This window comes from Clytia hemisphaerica, unplaced genomic scaffold (assembly GCF_902728285.1).
Source record: "Clytia hemisphaerica strain Z4C2 unplaced genomic scaffold, Clytia hemisphaerica genome assembly, whole genome shotgun sequence".
In the NCBI taxonomy this organism is placed as follows: Eukaryota; Metazoa; Cnidaria; class Hydrozoa; order Leptothecata; family Clytiidae; genus Clytia; species Clytia hemisphaerica.
In genome coordinates this window covers 610924-634474 of record NW_027103629.1, presented here as the reverse complement: position 1 = coordinate 634474, position 23551 = coordinate 610924, and the positions used below count along the sequence as shown (strand labels likewise).

Sequence of the window (23551 nt, the reverse complement as noted above, 5' to 3'; positions counted from 1 at the left end):
GTTATAGCACTTTTCTACAAGATCTTCATTTTTTTCTTCTTCATTTTCATCTTCATTTTTAGAATTCTTTTAAAGATTTTCTTATTTCAAATTTTTTCACTCACTAATATCTTTCCAATGATACCAAATTTATAAAAATTGAAGAATTCCTTCAAAAGTTATAGGTAAAAGAAAAAAGAGTGCACACTTATCGTGAATAGACTTTAGTTTTGTTTTCAACTGGTTTTTTTTGGAAATGCAGATAGCAAAATCGAGTCATATGTAAACAAATTTACAACGGGGTTTTGTTCTCTTTCTGGCTGTGTTTCGGCATCGATGCAGGATCTTTTAACATATTATTTTAGAACTTTTCATGTTATTGTGCAACGAAAAATTGAAAAAATCACTTTTAAAAATTCGAAAAACCTTTTTCTCGATGCAATTTTACTATTTTCAAACACCTCTGACATCTTTGCCCTTAAAAGGACAACACATTTTGCTGATTCAGCACTTCATCGTTAAAAAAATTGCCGTTTTCGGCAATAATTCCCGAAAAAGGCAATAATTGCAGTTTTTATCTTAAACACCCGACTGTTAGAGTACGATTGATGTCAAATTTTGTCAAACACTTTTGCACCCTCGACTCCATGGCTTATCTAACCTCCTTACGCTATTGATGATTCTGATGGACGCGTTGACGGGGGATATAAACGATTCCTCCAATTATACGGTACTGGCCTCTTTAAGTCGCAGAATCGTTTATCGGCCCTGGCTCGCGAGGGTGACACTTTTGTTGAATTCGAATCCATGATCTAATCTTGTTATAATTCCATCTTAACCCCGCCAAATATTGAAAATTTTCCCAGTGAGCGAGAGTGTTAATCAATGCAATCTGCCTCTATCTGCGGAATCTTCAATTTCTGGGGGCGGGGGTGCCTGATAAAGCGTAGGCGCCAATCCGCCACAGCTCGGATTTCTCAAAGGTGTACTTTGCAGAACATCCAGCGAGAGAATTTGCGCGCCAAAAATATCACCATTTTTCTGCTGGCATGTTTTGGTTACGACTTTGACTCTCCTACCAGTAAAGTTTTTTATTATTCTTGCACTTTTTTCCTCCTTGGTGTTCTGGATCATTAGTTAGTTTTGGGTTTTCTCGTTGGTACCTGGTTAGATTCATAGCTGTAACTCCAGTCCAGGTCAAGTCCACCCCATATCCAGACGATCTCAATCGAACGGAATCGACGATCGAACCAGTCGAACCAAATCGAACGCAGCAATCGACCGATTGAAATTCGATTGTCGAACGCAATCGAATCTCAATCGAACATTACCGCAATTTTCAGATTCGATTGATATTCGATTGCGTTCGATTGATCTTCGATTGCGTTCGATTGTGTTCGATCGTCGATTCATTGACCCCCGGATTGTTAATCACATCATTTCTATACGGGAAATCGAAAGTAATTTCATTCGGCTTGTGATGTTTGAGAGCTTGGATGTTGGAAAGCTGCAGGAATAAAGCCAGACGATCTCAATCGAACGGAATCGACGATCGAACCAGTCGAACAACAATCGAACCAATCGAATATTACCCAGAATTTTGACTTTCGATTGAGATTCGATTGCGTTCGACAATCGAATTTCAATCGGTCGATTGCGTTCGATTTGGTTCGACTGGTTCGATCGTCGATTCCGTTCGATTGAGATCGTCTGGCCATATATACATATAATAAAGCCAAACCAAAAAGCAAAGCAAAGTCTGGCTGCAGCTGCAGCCCAAAACAAAAATAGGCAAGTACATAGCTAGTACCCTGAAGTTGGGCAACTTGCATCAGTGGAGGGAAACTTGCATAGCCATCAAATGACTGACCATTCAAAGCAGCAAAATTTCAAAACAAATGAACTACCATGAGATCATCAGGTAACTTGCATCAGTGGAGGCTAACATGCATAGCCCTCAAATGAATGACCTGGCTGGTCATTAAAATACAACTACGCAGCTCCGCTCGCAGCTCTACTCTACCATTTTTGTTTTGATTTACTTTTGTATTTTAATGACCAGCCAGGTCTTTCATTTGAGGGGGCTATGCATGTTAGCCTCCACTGATGCAGTTACCCTCCACTGATGCAAGTTACCCGATCTCACGGTATGCAGCTCTGCTCTCTCTACCATGTTCATTTTTGTTTTGATTTAACTTTGTATTTTAATGACAAGCCAGGTCATTCATTTGATTTTAATGACCAGCCCAGGTCATAATAGACCTTTTTTCAAAGAGGCCACCCCTGTTGAATAATTATGTAGTCCAGCAGAAAAACAATGATAAAACCATGGGTAATTATTACAATATGCATGATACAGTACACTATCATTGTTTCTATGGCTGGACTACATAATTATTCAACAGGACGTCCTCTTTGAAAAAAGGACTATTCATTTGAGGGCTATGCATGTTAGCCTCCACTGATGCAAGTTACCAGACCTCACGGTCGTACGTCATATATATATAATGATTTAATAGACCTTTTTTTAAAGAGGCGACCCTGTTGAATAATTAAGGAGTCCAGCGCATAATAAAAAAACAATGATACAGTCATGCATAATTACTGTATCATGCATATTGTAATAATTATGCATGGATATCATTGTTTTTCTGCTGGACTACGTAATTTTTCAACAGGGTACTCTTAGGTGCCAAATAAACGAGCCCCACCGCTTGGTAATTTTTCAAAAATTTTCCAACCCCCCCTTCGGACCTTATTAGGACCCCCTGTTTATTAATTTTTAGGAATATTTTCAGCTGTCAAAGAGAAGAACTCTATTTTGCTCTAAATAGCCTGATTTTAGCCTATACCGGTACTTACTTTCAGTGAAGTCAAGTTTAAAGATATTCTTTATTAGAAAAACAGTTAAAAGCAGTACAAACGGAATTTACCTTACCTCCTGAGTTTGTCTTTGTTATGCTAAAATATAACAAACCTTTGTCATGCTGTTTAATTACAAAAACCTCCAATCACTACTTCTCCGCCATCTTGTTTCACTTTAAATGCCGTGTTTTAAAATTCCTTAGCTATATACATTAAATGTACGGAAAAGGTTTTCTCCAGATTTAATCCCGGGATTAAACTACGAGGGCGGTTCCGCTCGCTTATTTTTCTTTCGGCGTTGAGCGCCCCGGGGATACTTACAATAAGAGATTTTAAGATTGATGTTGAAAAGCATATTTTTTCGATAAATTTAGGCGATAATCAATAAAAAATAAGTTGTAAAAGGTGGTTTTAAACAAATCTTTGACAAATTGGCGTTTCTTTCTGTTCTAATATATTTGCAAATCACGTCGAAAAAAGAATATGTTTCCTCCTTTACTTTCACTTTCGCTTTCGTGTTACGCGATTCCAATTGAATGAATACCGCTCGCTAACAAATTCTGATTGGCTGTAAGTCTTTAGCTTCGGGATTCTGATTAGATCATTTCCCGCGTCACGGTTGAATTTTGATTGGTTGAAAGTTTTTGAGCGTGAATTCTGATTGGATGAATACCTGAAAAGTAAACAATAGTATGTAAGTAATTTGCTTATCAAAACCTAAAGATTTCCAGGGGGTTTTATTTACTTTGCATGACGATAATTAAAGCTGGGTGTCCACTGAAAAATAATAAGTTCGTCGCAAATACCTGTTGATAAAAAATAACTCCAGACATATGTCTGGAATTAAAAATCTATTGTTCTTTTTAACGACAAAATAAAAAATAATAAACGATATAGAATGAAAACGTTTTCATTTTTCATCGCTAATTTTTTTTGCCCTATCGCAAATAAAACAATAGGTTTTTAATTCCAGACATCTGTCTAGATTTATTTTTTGCGACGAACAAATTCGCGACAAACTTATTTTCTTCCAGTGGACACCCAGCTTAAGCCTACAAAATACCGAGAAAAAAACCCAACATAGAACAGGTGTATTTTGTAATGTAGAATATGATAGCGTGAATCTTTTTGAAATTCTATGTCAGGATTTTTTCTCAATGGCCGTAACTATGCCCGGTGTACCCGTTGCTAAGACCTTATGTTAAAAACGAAAGCGATTACGGCAAAAAGTAGCGATTTTCGTAATACCTCAAATATTGATGCTTGACTAGCCTATATTTACCTTATTTTGGGGTTTTCAAAAGTACAATTTCCAACCCCCCCGGCAATTAGGTCCCCCCATTTATTTGGCACCTAAGAGTAGCCTCTTTAAAATAAGGTCTATTGGTTTTAGTTTCTTTGGATTGGATTTGGATTTTTTACTTTTCAAGAAAAAGCAGAGGAATTTGTCCATTCATTATTAATGGGGCCAGGCCCAAGTGATTGTTTGGTTCGTGTATAAAGAAATAGCCTGAAGCCCAGCCAGACTCACGAATAGTCAGCAGGGAAATCCCTCAATTGCGATATACTGCAATTGCAGTAGTTTTCGTTTGTGGGTAGTTAGCCTACAAAGGCTTATAAAGGGTACCATCAACTGCTCTAACTTGGGACTATCTGACAAAACATGGGACGGCAATCCGGCCACCATTTCACCGAACCTCCAAAGTCATTTGATTTGAGTTAAGGAATAGCGTATTTAAAAATACACGATTTCTCTTTCGATTTTACAGTAAAGTGAAAATACAGACCAGATATGCAACAGTCAACCATGTTTCGACCAATCGTCCCAAGTTAGAGCAGTTGACAACACATATTGACGGTACATATAGTGCTAGTTGACAAAGATAAACAAACATCAACTGTAAAAAATCGTAATAAGGTCACTCCTATTACTGACAAATTCTGGAATGGCTATTGACAGTTTCACCCTAAAAATTTTACTGAAATTTCTGACATCACAATTTAAAAGTATTTTGTATCTTAGCCACAAAAACCGTCGATTGAAAATTTTGTTTGCGAACCCCCACCCCCTTCCATAATGCTTGCCATATGGTAATTAAACTTCATCACAATATATTCAACCCTTTGTCACTGTAAACATTGCATTGCTGTTTTGTTGACTAACTTGATTTTCACAATTAATTTGCCTAATTTACAAAATAATTTCCTGTGATGAGTTTTTTCTGTTTTTTTTTTGGCTGTAAAAATTGTATTTGTGAATTTTTGGGAAATTTTCTTTTATGCTCAATGATTTAAAATGGGAATCCTAATTTTACATGGGGCTCCTTCTGAAGCAGCCGTCAACCTAAAGTAAAATTAGCAAATATCTGTTCTGATTTGCCAGCTGGAAGGATTTTTCTGAAATTAAGAACAGTTCCTCGTTTTCCAGGGAAGAAATTTTTACTTCAGAACAGTTATATTTTTCCAGCTAGGAGGTAAAAAAACTTTTGGAACAGGTACAAAATTACCAGGCGATTGATTTTATGCGAGTTAACTGTTCTTATCTACCAGGGCTGACAAAATCTTATAAGAAAATATCGCTAAATTCCTGCTCGACATTGAAGGACTTTTAAGAACAGAAACTTAATTTCCAGCTAACAGTTTAAATATCTGTGCGAACAGATTGACAATTTCCAGATGTTCTACTTTGATGGAGAATTTTCAGCTGCCAGGCAACCACATTCAGACAACCACATTCAGAAGGAAAAGAACAGGTCTCAAAGAGTTTTTGACTTTTTTGAAATTCCCTCAGAACAGATAGAAAATTCTTAGACACCTTTTTTTTTGATATCAAACTATTTTTTCATAAGAACAGATCATATTTTTCCAGCTAGTCCAAATCTTCAGTAACAGTAGAACAGATCATATTTTTCCAGCTGGTCCCAATCTTCAGTAGAACAGGCCATTTTTTTCCAGCTGACTTTTTCCTTTAGTTCGTTAAGAACAGACCACCATATCCAGCTGGAACGTGCCTTCAGAACAGATATTTTGAAGTCCCCTTTCGGTGGGTGCTTTTGCTCCTTACCTCTAAACATCAAGCGTAAAACAGGTTTCTTTGTGTTTTCAAGCTTACGCATCTCTATGCTATGCTGTTTTTTTTTCCTTTTTCGTTTTTAAACATTTTTATCATCATTCAGCATGTTTTCGACTACACCTTTATCAGCTAGTTCAATTCAGCATGTTCCTTGTTATTTTAAAGACTTACATTAATTGACAGTTAGGAGATAAATCTTTCTCTTTTTAGTTTAAATAAAAATTGACAATGCCACTATCACCACTAATTTCAGGCAGGCCATTGATGAAAGGAAATAGAGTAAGTCTTTTCTTATGTGTTTCAAACTTACAATTTTTATTTTTTTAATTGCTTCTTTGTATACACTTTTTGAACCTTTGCTTGTATTGGGATTTTAAACGTTTTCATTTTGTTAGTTTTTGTATTTCAGCAGTTTTACCATAGAATTTTATTTTGGATTTTCAAGATTTTAAAACATCCATTTTAAATAAACTGCTAACAAAAAGTGAAAATATCAAATTTTTATTTCGCTATTCTAGCTTATAAAAGATGACATGAAGATTTCCTTTTTCTTTTTCAGAAACTAAAAAATGTGTTCACTGTCAAGGGGTAAGATTTTTTATTTTTTCCGATTGAAATGATGTTGTAAACTTGACTGACACAGAGCAATAGTTTTTAAAGTACTGGAATACATGTTTTGTTCTAAACATCACAATAATCTGCAATAATAAGCATACTAAACCCTGGATTTGGTGAAAGGATAATCATATCATTAGCATGGCAGTGAGCTTTGGCAGTTTTTTTCTTTTACATTTTAAATTAACTATTCAGAAAAATAAGCATATCAAAAACATAAAGGATTCCAAAATATAGCTTAAACACAACAGAGCCCATGGCATGAACCCCCCCCCAGCCCGCAGGGGGGGGGGGGGCTACAACCAAAATCTTCCTGATAAAGGCTGGGGGCTGGATTTTTTTTAAATTTCAGGGGGTACCTATGATCTCTGGGGGTATCTAACTTTTATGCAGTAAGGTCGGCGGGGGCTTGGGAACTATATTTTATCTTGCTTTTATCTAACTATCATTATTCTTTTTAATTGTAAAAATATACAATTTTTTCATTTCTTGACATATACTCAAGTCACAGGGGGTACCAATCACAGGGGGTACCTACTAACTTCTGTTGTTTGGGGGTACCTAAAATTCAGGGGGTACCTATTTTCTTAGGGGGTACCTAAACCCCTGGTCCATGCCATGCTCAGAGCCTATTTTCCAAAAAAACATGTAATTTGTAACTTTGTCCTTGTTTGGAATCAACCAGCAACTTTTTTACTTTAAATATCTTTTGATTTTCTTCTTTCAGAAAATGTGCCAGCAATAATAATTTGGCACCCAGCAAGTTAAACATGACTCCTTTAAGTGTCGCTTCTGATGCTGAAAGTGAATCAACAACGCCCTCAAAAACGCCAAATTTATTAAATATATTAAATGATGTTGACTGGTCAAAATCCCCAATCAGAAACAGGTTAACATCGTACTTCAATATTTTTCTGTCATTAACAATACAATATGTTTTCCACACAATCAAAAAAATTAACAACTCAAAAGTTCTATACACTTTAAAACCAGTTAAAACCAGTTTAAAATATCAAAACATTAAAGAAAATAAATCTTTGTACAAGAAAAGATGATAATGGTTCATATATGAGTCAAACAATTTACTTACCATTTCAATAGCGCTCCGCATCAAACAAGTCATAATTAATCCAACTATAAAATTGTACGAGTTCCAATCTCACAGTTCATTTCGAAATGATTGGAAAACCGTGAAAGCTATTACAGTTCTTTTGATATCTTAAGTAATCATTGTGCAAGAGCTTAATTGCAAGTCGTATAAACGCATAAAGTTGTGCAGATTCGTTACTATTTTTAGATTCGTGGCAGTGTGCTATTAGTTGTTTTCAATCCCAGCTGATCCTAAAAGGGAAAAATTTAGAAGTAATTACTTGACTTAAGCTTAACATATTACTGTTTCACATAGGACCACCCCATCAAACAAAAGCCATCTCAGAAAGGAGAGTCCTCTTGTTGAAATTGGTAATCAAATGAGCAATCTGACAGAGAAGGAGATGACTTGCGAAAACACTGACGTAGCAGATGAAGAGGGTACTGATGATCTGCCCGATCCAAAACGTTTGTCTTTTATTATAATTTTTCAATGAATGACTTAATTCTATACGTTACCTCGACTTTGACAGATTTTTGTGTATCAATATGATTTCTATAATCTAATTCACTCAAATCAGCTCAAAATAAAAAAAAAATATTCTTGAAAATTGAACATAATAAGTGTATAAAGAGGTATTACATTACTCTCAGTTGGGTCGCAAAATTTGTGTAGGAGAAGAGAATTTTATGACACAGTGATTATCTTTTTATATTATGAATATATAATTACAGTTATTCCTCTACACAGATTTTGATCCCCTCTTGTTTACTCCACTGGCTTTATAGTTCATATAGTTAAGGACTACACTCTAACATTTATTCTCTGAGTTTAACTTGTTCTTTTTCTAAATTATTTTAGCTACAGAAACACTGTATTCAACTCTATTGCTGTCTTTGAACTTCTGACTATGAGTTTATTAGTAACGATTGAAAAATTACAGTCAGAATTTAAATCTGTTAAATTTACTCTTTCAGAGATTTCGATGCAAGTTGAGAATGAAAGCCCTTCCAAAGAAAAGAATGTTTCAGCAAATGAACCAAGAAGTGCGACTCCAAAAAAGAATCTAACAGGTGAATTATAATTCCTTCAAACCTAGAAAGATTAATAGAGAGTCTTGTTCTACCATTTCATTCACATTGAGTCATATGTTTTGTGAAAGTTAGAAATAACAAATTCTGTCTGAAATGGCAATGGCCTAAACTAAAGTTTGAAAGCGTCTATTAAACAAAAATGACATTTTCAACTCCGACACTATTATTATTATTATCTACTCTCATAGTTGACCTTTTTCATAAATTACGTCACAAGCAACGCTTACCTCCTTTTTAAAGTATTGCCATGGTAATTGATTCCCAGAGGAGTTTAAAAGCAGTTTACTCTATTTCAGTAACACTTGAAGACTATAATCATCTTTTTAATGGTTTCAAAACGAGTCAGCTGTTGAACCAAGAACTCATGAAAAAGCCTAATAATCCGTTTACCTGTTTTTCACTCACCCTTTCTAATTGAAAACTAACTTCATAACTCCATTTATAATGAAAGCAACACCACTTTATTTCAATTTTTCGTAGAGTTTATTTCAACTATTGGTCTTTCAAAAGTCACACAAGAAAATGTTCAAGAGAAAGCAGTTAAACGAAGCATGGAAACGCAAGCTGGTAGTGCAAAGGTGGTCAAGAAAAAACGGTCTAGGCTAAAAAATAACAACAAGGAACCCAATATACTGGAAGAAGGTGTATCAAATCGTTCAATGAGAACTCGATCGCGGTCAAACAAAACAATTGATATTTCGCTGGCAGCTTATTGTAGCATGATCAATAAATCCATCAATCAGACAACGGATGTTGACCAGGATGATGCTGGTGTTGAAAAACATCCATCTCCCATATCAAAAGGTTTGTATATCAAGATTTTGATATAATGATGATGACTGGCTTCTCCTTACAGAGGATGCTAGATTCTATATTGAGCAGCCTAGGAGTCGTCTCGTTATTACTGTCTTACACTATAGTTTATACTGCCTGCTCTGGCTCACTTTGATATCATGGTATGTCCTCTAGAAGCAGAATCTGCGCACTTTTTGGTATTTACATGTCGACGAAACATAGATGGATTTAACAGGCTAGGTATATAAAAGGCTATATATAATATTAGCAGTCATTGAAAGAGTGGCTGACACGGTGTATAAATTAATTTCAAAATCAAACAAAATTGCCACTGAAATTTTGAAATTAACCTGTCAAATTAAGACTTCATTGACACAAAAATTCATACACACCGCCAAGCATTTTCAGAACACTTTAACTGATGTCAATATCTAATTGATTTTGTAGCTTCTGCAAAAACCAATAACACAAAGAAAAACAATCAAAGCATTGTCAAGAGAAACAATAGGAAGAATATCAGCAAGAATTTACAAGTCACCTTTAATGAAGAAAGTATCTGCAAACAAGTTTTTGTTCCTTCTGAACCATTAACCAAAAAAGGTTTGTTTAAGTCGTGGCTAAATTATTCAGTTCTGTCTAATAGCGATTCTTAGCCTTACCAAGTAAATTTCCTATTTAGAAAAATCATGTTGCAGCTTTTGTTTATGTCTTAGCTTAAGTTTTTTTACTCAAGGTTTTACATTGATTGATTGAAAATAATTAATGAAAGTTTTCTTTGGTATTTTTAAAAGAGTTAAAAGTTGGGGACTGATGACGAGTGGACATTTTTAGTTGAATTCGATAATCATCTATTGGATTTATATATATAAATTTTACCAAATACTATTCCTAGTAATATAGGAGAGTGCTACACACTCCAATCATCATAATAAATTATCAACCAGAAATCATTTCCTTGCAAGTGCCCGGTTGCACAACTCATCCAAAGACAGTCCACTCGAATCAACTACTTGATCAAGAAGAGTTTTACAAGGCCTTCCTCTTTTTGTGTACTTGTCACAATTTAGATACTGAAGAATTCTTCACCACCTCGCCAGTAGTGGCAAAACAAAGAACTGGTATAAAGGATGTAACAGCAACAAAGGACTGTTTTGAAGGTAAATTAGTTTAACATTGCTTTATCAGTAATGAAGACCATAAGTAGTAAGTCTGCGACCGCAGTCAGAGGCAACCCGAAGGCTCCTCTTTCGATAGCTATCTACCCGAAGGTAGAGGCCACTCTTTCTCCCTGGATTTCTCTTACCCTTGATCCTTCTCTTAATTGCTGAGCATCAAGCAGAGAGGCATCAAGTACCATTTTGAGGATCTCTGGTATGACCTGGCTGGGGGTTGAACCCACAACCTTGCAAACCGTAGCTGGATACACTACAGTCATCAGGAGACCATGAAAGATTGCTCTCATCAAAAGTCCAACACCACTTTCTTTTGCTGTCTTTGAACTTCTGACTATGAGTTTATTAGTAACGATTGAAAAATTACAGTCAGAATTTAAATCTGTTAAATTTACTCTTTCAGAGATTTCGATGCAAGTTGAGAATGAAAGCCCTTCCAAAGAAAAGAATGTTTCAGCAAATGAACCAAGAAGTGCGACTCCAAAAAAGAATCTAACAGGTGAATTATAATTCCTTCAAACCTAGAAAGATTAATAGAGAGTCTTGTTCTACCATTTCATTCAGATTGAGTCATATGTTTTGTGAAAGTTAGAAATAACAAATTCTGTCTGAAATGGCAATGGCCTAAACTAAAGTTTGAAAGCGTCTATTAAACAAAAATGACATTTTCAACTCCGACACTATTATTATTATTATCTACTCTCATAGTTGACCTTTTTCATAAATTACGTCACAAGCAACGCTTACCTCCTTTTTAAAGTATTGCCATGGTAATTGATTCCCAGAGGAGTTTAAAAGCAGTTTACTCTATTTCAGTAACACTTGAAGACTATAATCATCTTTTTAATGGTTTCAAAACGAGTCAGCTGTTGAACCAAGAACTCATGAAAAAGCCTAATAATCCGTTTACCTGTTTTTCACTCACCCTTTCTAATTGAAAACTAACTTCATAACTCCATTTATAATGAAAGCAACACCACTTTATTTCAATTTTTCGTAGAGTTTATTTCAACTATTGGTCTTTCAAAAGTCACACAAGAAAATGTTCAAGAGAAAGCAGTTAAACGAAGCATGGAAACGCAAGCTGGTAGTGCAAAGGTGGTCAAGAAAAAACGGTCTAGGCTAAAAAATAACAACAAGGAACCCAATATACTGGAAGAAGGTGTATCAAATCGTTCAATGAGAACTCGATCGCGGTCAAACAAAACAATTGATATTTCGCTGGCAGCTTATTGTAGCATGATCAATAAATCCATCAATCAGACAACGGATGTTGACCAGGATGATGCTGGTGTTGAAAAACATCCATCTCCCATATCAAAAGGTTTGTATATCAAGATTTTGATATAATGATGATGACTGGCTTCTCCTTACAGAGGATGCTAGATTCTATATTGAGCAGCCTAGGAGTCGTCTCGTTATTACTGTCTTACACTATAGTTTATACTGCCTGCTCTGGCTCACTTTGATATCATGGTATGTCCTCTAGAAGCAGAATCTGCGCACTTTTTGGTATTTACATGTCGACGAAACATAGATGGATTTAACAGGCTAGGTATATAAAAGGCTATATATAATATTAGCAGTCATTGAAAGAGTGGCTGACACGGTGTATAAATTAATTTCAAAATCAAACAAAATTGCCACTGAAATTTTGAAATTAACCTGTCAAATTAAGACTTCATTGACACAAAAATTCATACACACCGCCAAGCATTTTCAGAACACTTTAACTGATGTCAATATCTAATTGATTTTGTAGCTTCTGCAAAAACCAATAACACAAAGAAAAACAATCAAAGCATGTCAAGAAAACAATAGGAAGAATATCAGCAAGAATTTACAAGTCCCCTTTAATGAAGAAAGTATCTGCAAACAAGTTTTTGTTCCTTCTGAACCATTAACCAAAAAAGGTTTGTTTAAGTCGTGGCTAAATTATTCAGTTCTGTCTAATAGCGATTCTTAGCCTTACCAAGTAAATTTCCTATTTAGAAAAATCATGTTGCAGCTTTTGTTTATGTCTTAGCTTAAGTTTTTTTACTCAAGGTTTTACATTGATTGATTGAAAATAATTAATGAAAGTTTTCTTTGGTATTTTTAAAAGAGTTAAAAGTTGGGGACTGATGACGAGTGGACATTTTTAGTTGAATTCGATAATCATCTATTGGATTTATATATATAAATTTTACCAAATACTATTCCTAGTAATATAGGGGAGTGCTACACACTCCAATCATCATAATAAATTATCAACCAGAAATCATTTCCTTGCAAGTGCCCGGTTGCACAACTCATCCAAAGACAGTCCACTCGAATCAACTACTTGATCAAGAAGAGTTTTACAAGGCCTTCCTCTTTTTGTGTACTTGTCACAATTGAAGGCAAGCAATTTAACAGATCGATATACGGGCATTCGAATAACGTGTTGGACATAATTTTGTTGTTGCTTACGAATAAAAGTCGACAAATCTGAAGTCCCACAAAGGTTATGTAGTTCTTCATTGGTGATACAATATCGATAATCATTTTCACTTTCATTTATGTATCGATAACCTCCTCGAACCATACGTCGTAGAAATCCACGATAGGTAGCGTCAAGTCGATCCATTTGGTTGGTGTTAGTGTTCCAATTTTGACACGCATATGTCAGCGTGCTTCGTACAAAACTGTTCAGAAATTTTATACGCGTTTTAAGATTTATCCTCATATTTTGGAGCAAGTTGCCCATATCAGTGAATTTACTGATCGCTAACTGTATTTGATGGTTGATCTCTGGATCTCCTGTGTTAGGTTGATCGAAACGGATATATGTGCCAAGATAGATAAAATTCTCAACATTTTTGATAACAGTGTTCCTTAACAAGTTGAGAATTGACTTTGGGTATTCACCTTCCGATTGGTTTAGGATCATGGATTCAGTTTTTTGCGCGTTTATGTTCAGTCCGAATTTCGTGAATGTTTCGTTCAAGAGATTCGCCGATTTTCGAAGATCAGATTTAGTGAGAAGGAATAGAATGAGATCGTCTGCATATCCATTCCAGGGTAGTGACTTAGTACCAAACGTGGGTTGATTATTCCGTCTCATTTCCATTCTTTCGTCGCGACTGACAGATCTGGGATTAATTCGATAGGAGTGTTCATAAAAATGTTGTCGTTTTTGCATTTATTAACAAATGTACGCATTACATGATCCATTTATAAATTGAAGAGGAGGGGGCTTTCGGGACCCCCTTGTCGCACACCAGAGGTAGTCGTAAAAGTTTCATATGCTTCGGGGAATGTCAAAGAAGTTTTATCGTAGACGGAGCTATTTAAAAATCTCCGGAACAACCTATTTTCGCTGGAAAGACAGTATTTCTTGAATTTCTCGAGCTGTACTTTATATTTTTTTATGAAATTTTTCACACTGATGCAAAATGACAATACCTAAAATGTGACGGAGCTCGATTTTCGAAAAACATTTTTTTCCGGCCAAAAATGCCGGAAATATGGCGGAAAAAACGGTTTTTTGACATTTCCTCGAATTTTCATTTTTTGTTTTTTCTGATTTTTTGCAGAGAGATGCGTATTCGCAATGCTCAAAACATGGCCGAGTTTGATTTTTGAGAAACATTTCTTCTGGTGAAAAATGCCGGAAATCGCCGTTTTTGCAGATTTTCATTGGATTTTTTCCTTACATTTCCAATTTTTTTCACACAAAAACATTATTGATAACAATGCTCACCATCAAGCATGATTCAATTGTCAATAAAACTGATTTTTGCGACCAGAACTTTCTATTTATTTTTTCCTTACAACCCTTTCCTCTCCCCCCATCAACAATCAATGATGAATTTATTGCGTTATGCATTTTCGCTAAACGCTATGTTTTCTGACTGATTTTTTTCATTTTTCTCCTCGCATTACTATCTCACTTTCATCATCAGGTAGGTCCATTCAGCATCTAGCTTGTTAAGTTTTGAGATTATTTCCAAACCCCCCGCCCCGGCTATTAGGTACCCGAGAGTATGCACCACTGGAGAGTCTTCTGAAAATTTTTAGAATTTTCCACCCAATACGTCACTTTTTCTATTGTTTGAATGACGCATTGGGTGGAAAATTTTAAAAGTTCTTAGAAGACTCTCCAGTGGCGCATATCATGAATACCGAGTTGATTGTTCTACATTCGCCATTCTATACTTTACCTAGCACATTTGACGTCAATCGATACTTTGATCATCAGTCGGTTTGAAAGGCAGTGATATATCTCTCTAATTCGATTTGATAGAGACTAAGAGATTTCTTCGAAATAGAGAGGGATTCGTTTAGTAGTAAATTTGTAACATAAATGAAAATTGTTCTTTTCTTTTCCAGCAAAAAGAGCCAAGCGTAAGCGGGTGTGCATGCCGACAAGTATGTATTATTTGGGTTCTATTACCACCAAATCTATTTCCATTTTCCATTAAAGGCCTAGTCTAAATCACTAATTAGCCAAAAAATTATGGAAGGGAAAATTAATTGTAGTTTATACAAATTGATATTATCCACGTAACGGTTATCGAATTATCATATAACACAAAAATTACCAGAATTGCTGTATTTAATGGAGATGATAAACGTTTTTAGTTCATTTTAAAACCTGATAAAATGAATTTATAAAGTGGACAGAACAGTAATTTTTTATAACTTTTTCTTTTACAGTTTCCAAATTATTTGTCGAAATAAGAAATTCTATCCATTATTAATTTGTTTTTCTTCTTTCATTCATCCAGAAAATAGGAAAAGTTCCAGTAAATCATCAACCAGCAAGTCGTCTAGTAAGTCAAACCCTGCCAAGTTCATTTCGGATTTTTTTTCAACCCACTTTATCCTTGATGCTTAGTGACTGGCTTTCGTGTATCAATTGTTCGAAGCCCTTCTATGAAACTATCATAAGTCTCCAATAAATTAACAGAGAGTCAATCCTGACTACCCCTATTAACCCTTTCTCGAAATGCTGTCTAAAAGAAGATTATGTTTTGGTTGGCTAGTTTAACAGTTTCGAGTCAAGTGTTTAGAAATGTTGCATGTCCAAAATACAGGTGCTCGGACGTTATTCGACACTGGATAACTCAAACCTATGCAATTTCATGTAGCATCCGCGAAACGGTTGTAAATTTGGATGCGACCAATTTGGAGGGTGAGAGAGACTTCAGTTCTATTCAGAAACAGAAGTTCAATAAACTTTGGTAGTTACCGATTTAAATTTTTCTCCGAATTTTGAAAAATTACAGCTTATAGAAAAAAATTGAAAATCGATTTCTTTTTCAGATGATACCACTGTTATAAACAAATCAAGCAACAAAAGCACCGTGAACAACAGAAGTAAAGCAGTGAAAAGTTTGCAAGCTACTTTTGATGACCAGCAGCCTGGAACTTCCAAAGGTTTGTTACACCCCAAAAACCATGCTTCTCTCATAAGAACAATTTCGATAATAATTTTGGTCAACATCAAGAGCAAATTAAAAAAGAGTCACTTTTCTCTCGAAAAATAATTCTACATGGAAACGTGTCTGACGTTTTTCTAAAAACTGTTTGATGAAGATGAAAAATTGTGGAGTATGTATATGTTGAAAACTGTTTTCAAGTTATTCTACCTTTTTTAAAACTTTTTTTGAATCAAAAGCGAAAGCCTAAATAGGGGTAAATTGTCCATTTTTGACTATTTTCTGCCTACGCATATCTGCGAAAGGTGCATCTTTTTTTATAAAGTAAAAAGCTTTTTTTTATCTCACCAGCGACTTCGATGTCAGTTCCTTGTTCGGCTGTGGATGAAGTAGAAGAAAGACCTGACACCGAACACCACGAACACAATCAACTCGCCTACCAGCAAGTACCCGAACAGCAGGTCCTTGTAGATGCAGAAGAACTAGAAGAGAACAGTGAGAGCGAGGCAGACCGTCAAGCGAGAGAAGATGAAGAATGCGACAAAGGTGATCTGTTTGAAATTGAGGTAAGTAACCTGTCTTTGTTTAAGTTGTCTCCTTATATGATAATGTATTGTGACTTTTCTGTAAGTAACATGTTGTAGTTTATCTTCTTGTTTTATGTTCATATATTTGAGATCACAGACCTAGTTTCTCGATCCCGACCAAGCAAAACCCTTGACCAGAATTTTTAAAAAGTGGTTCCCTAATGGTAGGAAACTTTCATTTAGCTTCAAATGGACCCAGTCGAGTAGTTCTTAGGGTACGACTTTTCTAAAAATTTCTATCAAAGATGGCGGATTAGGCTTGGTCCAGGTTTATGAAAGGTTTTCTCACTTAATTGGAACTTCTATAGTTATAGTTTTTCTATTTTCTGAATTTTGATACTCAATCCCTGTAACAATGAAGAAAGCTCGTATTCTCATGGTCATGCTGCTTCACGAGACCTTGCACTGTGTCATCTTAAAATGTCATTGGCCATTTCACAGTCGAAATAGATCATGGGTAATCAGGACTGATTGCGCCCCGATCACGGTTTACCGTTGGTTAGACGTAAAAATCTTTTTTTTTTCAAAACTTTTGACCATCATCATTAGCATTAGCGCGCAGGGTCCTGATTACCCATTACGCTTTGCGACTGTGAAATGGCCTATTGTTCTTACTCTTTTAACAACTTGTTGGACCTACCCCGGTGGAGGTCCTATAAATTAACCTCTGTTCGTTCGTTCGTTCGTTCGTCCGTTCGTTACTAGCTTTTCTCGGGATCGGCTCATTAGTTTTTCCTAATTTTTGGCACAAAGATGCAAAATGGTAATGCCCAAAATGTGACGGAGCCCGATTTTCGAAAAAAATTCATTTCCGGCCGAAAATGCCGGAAATATGCCGGAAAAACCGGTTTTTTGGCATTTTCTCGAGATTTCATCATTAGTTTTTTCTGATTTTTTGCACAAAGATGGGTATTAGCAATGCCTAAAACATGGATTAGTCCGATTTTTGAGAAAAATTCTATTCCGGCTGAAAATGCCGGAAATATTCCGGAAATCGCCGTTTTTGCAGATTTTCATTGGACTTTTTCCTTATATTTCGTTGTTTTTTCACACAAAAACATTATTTGTAGCAATGCCCATCATCAAGCATGGTTTAATTGTCAATAAAAGTGATTTTTGAAGCCGGAACTTTCTAAAAATCGCCGGAACAGCCTATTTTCGCCGGAAAAACGGTATTTCTTGAATTTCTCGAGCTGTACTTTATATTTTGCACACTGACGCAATATGACAATACCTAAAATGTGAAGGAGCCCGCTTTTCGAAAAACATTTTTTTCCGGCCGAAAATACCGGAAATATGCCGGAAAACCGGTTTTTTGACATTTTCTCGAATTTTTTTTTTTAGTTTTTTCTGATTTTTTGCAGAAAGATGCGTATTTGCAATGCTCAAAACATAGCCGAGTCCGATTTTTGAGAAAAACTTTTTTCCGGTTGAAAATTCCGGAAATCGCCGTTTTTGCAGATTTTCATTGGTTTTTTTTCCTTATATTTCTATGTTTTTCACACAAAAACATTATTGATAACAATGCTCACCATCAAGCATGATTCGATTGTCAATAAAACTGATTTTTGCGTCCAGAACTTTCTATTTATTTTTTCCCTACAACCCTTCCACCAATCAATGATGAATTTCTTGCGTTATGCATTTTCGCTAAACGCTATGTCTTCTGACTGATTTTTTTTCATTTTTCTCCTTACATTGCTATCTAACTTTCATCATCAGGTAGGTCCATTCAGCATCTAGCTTGTTCTGTTTTTATTTCACTTCTAGAGATGGGAAAGACCTCCCGTGAAAGTGCAGATCAAGAATCGCGAAACAAACGATTATGATAATCGAGGTTTGTTTAAAGGTTTTGTTTTTGAAATAAGAGTGATATATAACAATAGGGAGACGCTGACCTGATATGAAACATGTGGGAACAGTTATGTAAAAATAAAACATTTAAAGTCCCTTATAAGATGTGACTTGAAAAAAAGAATTTAATAGAATTTAATAGAAGCTCTTTAAGAGCAGAACCTTTCGCGATGTTGCAAATTCGCGAAATTTCGTGAATTTTACTTTTTGAACGAATTCAGCGGATATAACTTTCGCAAATTTTATAATGTTATTTCATTTTGCCGGACAAAAAAGCGATAAAAATTGTATAAAGTATAAAATAGCAAAAGAAGTGTACTTTTCGCGGAAAAAACATTCGCGAACTTCTCGTGTAATTTCTTACTTGGCAGAAACTTTTGCGAAAAGGGCAAAAAAAGTTTCTACCCTTATGAGTATAAAATTTAGATTTTCATTAACAGGTATAATATCTGAAATTTCATGCAAACATATTTTCTGAATAATCAATCAGTGAAAAAAAGAAATCTGAAAACTTTTCTTATGAAATTCCTGCTTGTTTTTACATTACATGTGTTTCTTTCTTTCTTTCCTCAGATGATGTGCAATATAATTCGTGTAGCACGTTTTGGAGATCGGCCAGCAAAAATGTTGGAGATCCCAACAATCTATTGATTTCGCGTATCACTGGAGGAAGCGGTTGTTTCACGGGTCAAATCAAACTTCGAGCTCGCAAAAGGAAGGGAGAACAAAGGCCTAAGGAAGAACTCGTAAGTATAATTTATGCCGATATTCTTTTTTTTTCACCTTTGATTTGAAAGCCTAACAATCACAGTATTTAGTCATTTTCAACTGAAGGCTTTCTTTCAGAATCTACTCTCCATTTAGGCTACGTCATATCATCCTTCGTTTCGAGCGTAAAACTTCTACTCTTCTGGATTTGCGCACTGCTCTTGTTTTGAATATTGAATTTCTCCGAATACATCGCATGCGCATTGAGGTTTTGATGAAACAGTAGAAAATTTTGAAACCTAAGCTAATCAGCTGTGTTTTAAACATTCTTTTATTTTAAATCTTCATTGATAAACTTCTTCTGTTTAAAACTTCTATTATGTTTAATCCTATTAAAAAGCGAATTCCAGGTGGGGGTTACTAGTGGCCGTTCGTAGCAGTGCCTATATACCAAGAGTTAGACCTAAAAGCCTGAAGCTTTCTATTGTGTCTAGACTAATCTGCATTCTGATACCTAAACTCAAACTACAAAAAGTTATGCAAATAAGGGGTTTAGAATTGATTTTAAACATCGCCTCTACGACTGGGTTCACATGTAATTGGCTTTAGCAAATATTTATTTGGTCACTTTATATTTCACTGTTAAATGGTGCAAACCTCCCTTTGAAAATAGTTTAAAAGTTAAAATATTTATTTCTAACAAACATCGATGCCTCCTTAAGTGAAGTCAAAACAACGAAAATGAATGGTGTCTATTTAAATTGGATTGTTTTATTTTTCGGTCCTATACATTACACATGGCTATGAAATTCCTCGAGGTCCTCGGTTAATTTTCATATATTTTGATCTCTTTTGATGCTCTTAGTTTAATTACACGAAGCTTAAAACAATCGCGTATGAATCAGGCTGGATTGGCGCTTCGCGAATTAGTTTTATTTTTTCGATTTTAATTCTAATATTTCAATTCGTGACATTCCGTGGCGTTATAAATATCATACCTCTCAAGTTTTTGGCAATTTTAAATTATGATATATAATGTATCTTAATTATACGTACTTTTGCTTTCAAGCTAGAGAAGAGAATGTTAAGAAATTTCTCTAAATTTTCGTGTTTTTTTCAGTTTTTCTTCATCGCTCGAGGGCCAGTGTGGTTCACTTGCAATAGTTCAACATGGAGATCCCATACTGGTGAACACGTTGTCATCCCCAAAGGTAAGTGATAATGTTAATTTTCGGTCTGTACTTTCTATAGTCCGTATAATGGATAATTCAGTGTTGCAAATTTTCCGTCTGTAGACGGAAATACGTCGTTGAATTTTCTATCATGGATTTCCGCCAAAAAACAAAACTTTAAAACTTAGAGTTAAATTTTAGACTCTCCGTCCAGATTAACCAAAGCTGGTTGCAACACTGATAATTATACCCCGGTCTTACAGACCCGGTGGAAGTTTTACCCTCGGTGGGAATGAAAAAGTCTATCGTAATCCCAATGGGGATAGAAATTCTATTGTTCCCAGCTAAAAGATTCCAGTATGGTTTTGGAGTGCAATTATTTCCATTGAATTTCAAATGGAAATGAAATCAGTCAATTTCCCAACGGGGTTGAAATTGTAAGATATTTTTCCCACCGGTGACGAAATATTTTGGATAAATGTCAAGTGGGCAGGGGTCCCAGTCTCTGACTGATCTTTGCTTCCTTATGATTCGCTGATGGCGCTAAGTCCAGTGAAGTAGACTAGAGGATATCGCCATCTTGGAATTTTTTCACTTTCGTTTTCAAAACTTTAAGACAACAACAAAACAATAAAATATATTTTAAAATTTCCTCAAAATTTATGAAATGAAAAGATACAAAAATACCTCCAAACTTTGAAAACCATCGATCACTTGGCCATAGTTTTCTATTTGTTTTTCAACAAAAAGGGACTGGATCTAGTGATATGGATTTGCTTCACCCTCGAGCAAAGTCAAAAACCGAGTCTGCTAAATTACACTGGGCCATTTATCAGTGCCATCATGTCTATCAAAAGCATATTGGGTCTATTGTGAGTGTATGAGAGTATTAGGTAAGTCTGTGGCCGCAGTCGGAGGTGACCCGAAGGCTCCTCTTTCGATAACTATCTACCCAAAGGTAGGGAAGGGAGCCACTCTTTCTCCCTGGATTGCTCCACTTACCCTTGATCCTTCGCGTCAAGTACCATTTTGGAAATCTTTGGGACCCGGCTGGGGGACTGAAACCACAACCTTGCGCACCGTAGCTGAATGCCCTACCACTGTACTACGGTCGCTGTTATGAGAGTATTAGGCGAGTCGAATTTGTCAGTAATATTTCTGGCATTTTATTTTTGGGTTCATAAGAAAACATCTATGAAGTAATTGAGTTTGTTTTGGAACGATTTATGATATGTCTACATGTCTGTCAGTAGGCTAGTCCCAAAATTTGATTTTTAAATGTAAATGTTTTTCGATGCAAAATTGATAGCTGTTCGAAATAAAAAGCGTGAAACTGAAGGGAGTGTTTGTCTGGAATTTGACATAAAAGTTTGTATATATAACTTTCTTATCCTTTTTTCGACTGGCCCATGTCTTTTTAAAATTAGGGGGAAGGAAAAATTAGTCCTTTCAGAGACCAGCATGTTATATAACTCCTTATGGGCCTTTATGGGTTTTTGAATTATTTGTTTTGTTGAAAATCTAGAAAAGACACTGTTTGAAACCTTTTACTAAAATAGTGTCCTCATCTTTAATTTTGACCCTAAGATGGTCATTGTGTCAATTTTTTTTTCAATTTTGTTTGTTAAAATTTGAAAATAAAATTGTGTCGATTATTTTTTTCGATTTTTAGTTGAGTGACAAAACTTTCTAAATTAATCTTGGTTCCTCTGAGTCAGATTTTTTGGGTGTGTGTACTGGATTTGTTGGATTTTTGATTTTACCTTTTTGTTCCCAATTTTTTCCTCTTCTACAGGTCAGAAATATGATGTAGAAAATAAATCGAATCACGAAACAAGAATCGTTTACTTTTCACCCAAAACGTAATATATAGATGGATTGAATACGTTTTTGTGGACATTGGTTATTCCCAGCGTGTAAAAATGATTAGACTGGGCCTTATGGTAGTGCTGTCCCAAATCTTAGGACTTGAGTTTTAAAAATAACTTGCAGTGTGATTTGTAACTGTTATAAAATTTTGACACTTGACAAATGTCATTTTTGGGTTACCAGTAAACTTAAGTCTGACTGAAACAACCCTTTTATGTTGATCTTTTCCTCTAGCACTCGACAATCGAATTATTCGAACTTATTCGAACAGTTCGAGATTCGAATTGCTCAAATTTTCTTGAACAGTTGAAATTCGAGTAATTTCGATTATTACTCAAACTTCTCATGAGAGGTTTGGGACTGAATAAAGAGAAGTTACTCGAACTTAAATTTTTGGACAAATACGTTTTTAAAAGACTGGTTCAGAAAGTTCGAGTAAGGGATTACAATTATCGTTGTGTTATAAGATTATAAAAAATTTCCATTTCTGCACTAAGATTCCTTTGCCACTTTTCTAGCGGAAAAAGACCAGGAATTCGGGTAGTTGAAAATAAGCTTCGGAAAGTTAGGCAATTTCGTGAATAAACACAAGATTTTCCGTACCTTTAGAAACATACCCTTTTCAATCTCCTGCCGATTAGATTATCCAGGCAAAATTAGTGGAAAGATTCCGGAAAAGTGACGAGAATCTTGGTGCGGTAATAGGAATCTTATACAATACGACGGTAGATTGTTACTAAATTTACCATTTTAGCTTTAATAACAAAAGGGATTGAGTCACAGTGCCTTCAAGTAAATGAATTATTCCTTAAAAGTTCAATAATATTAGTCGGTCAATTTTTATAATATTTTACAAATTTCTTTGTAAATTAGTCATAAATTCAACTTTATCTGTCTGATAGTATTTTAAAATTTGTAAAAAAGTAGAATTATTTTTTTCATCCCTTTTAAAATATTTTGTGAAACTCTATATGAGCTGCTTTAGAATTTTAACCCTCTGTATATAGTATTATCTCTCCTTAAAAATCTGTGAGAAGGAATAAACCTTTTTGATATTATAACTACTTTATTTTCCATTTAAAACACTTTTTAGGAGTTCCCTTTAGGTTAAAAGAAATCTTTGCTTTATTCATTACCCCGGGCTTTTGATTTGAAAGTTTAATTTTCAAATTATAATTTTATGAGATTTTTAAAAAATTAGTTTCCACGTATATGTTTTTTTGTAAGAACATCCAACATTTTTGAAGCCTTCTTAATTTTTTGAGTTTTTAAG

The 23551-nt window shown here is 35.1% G+C and overlaps 1 protein-coding gene across 3 annotated transcripts; it reads left to right on the top strand.

The window, feature by feature from the left end:
• The first annotated feature begins 6108 nt into the window (after positions 1–6108).
• On the top strand, positions 6109–23339 carry LOC136802575 (uncharacterized protein DDB_G0286299-like). Of its 3 annotated transcripts, XM_067059318.1 has the most exons (18): positions 6109–6196; positions 6477–6505; positions 7260–7421; positions 7938–8089; positions 8600–8695; positions 9197–9520; positions 9959–10111; positions 10579–10668; positions 11087–11182; positions 11684–12007; positions 15037–15075; positions 15435–15479; positions 15973–16086; positions 16440–16654; positions 18446–18512; positions 19103–19275; positions 20358–20448; positions 22205–23339. In XM_067059318.1, exons 1-18 carry the CDS (start codon positions 6146–6148, stop codon positions 22273–22275), a joined length of 2292 nt encoding a protein of 763 aa, XP_066915419.1. In that variant the 5' UTR covers positions 6109–6145; the 3' UTR covers positions 22276–23339. The 3 variants fall into 3 exon arrangements, with proteins under 3 accessions (XP_066915419.1, XP_066915420.1, XP_066915422.1); XM_067059319.1 differs by lacking the exons at positions 10579–10668; positions 11087–11182; XM_067059321.1 differs by lacking the exons at positions 8600–8695; positions 9197–9520; positions 9959–10111.
• Positions 23340–23551: the final 212 nt, after the last annotated feature.

Coding starts and splice junctions, on each gene's coding strand:
- LOC136802575 (XM_067059318.1), top strand. CDS start 6,146: ATGCCACTATCACCACTAATTTCAGGCAGGCCATTGATGAAAGGAAAT. Junction 10,669..11,086: donor AACAAAGGACTGTTTTGAAG/GTAAATTAGTTT, acceptor TTACTCTTTCAG/AGATTTCGATGCAAGTTGAG. Junction 18,513..19,102: donor AAACGATTATGATAATCGAG/GTTTGTTTAAAG, acceptor TTCTTTCCTCAG/ATGATGTGCAATATAATTCG.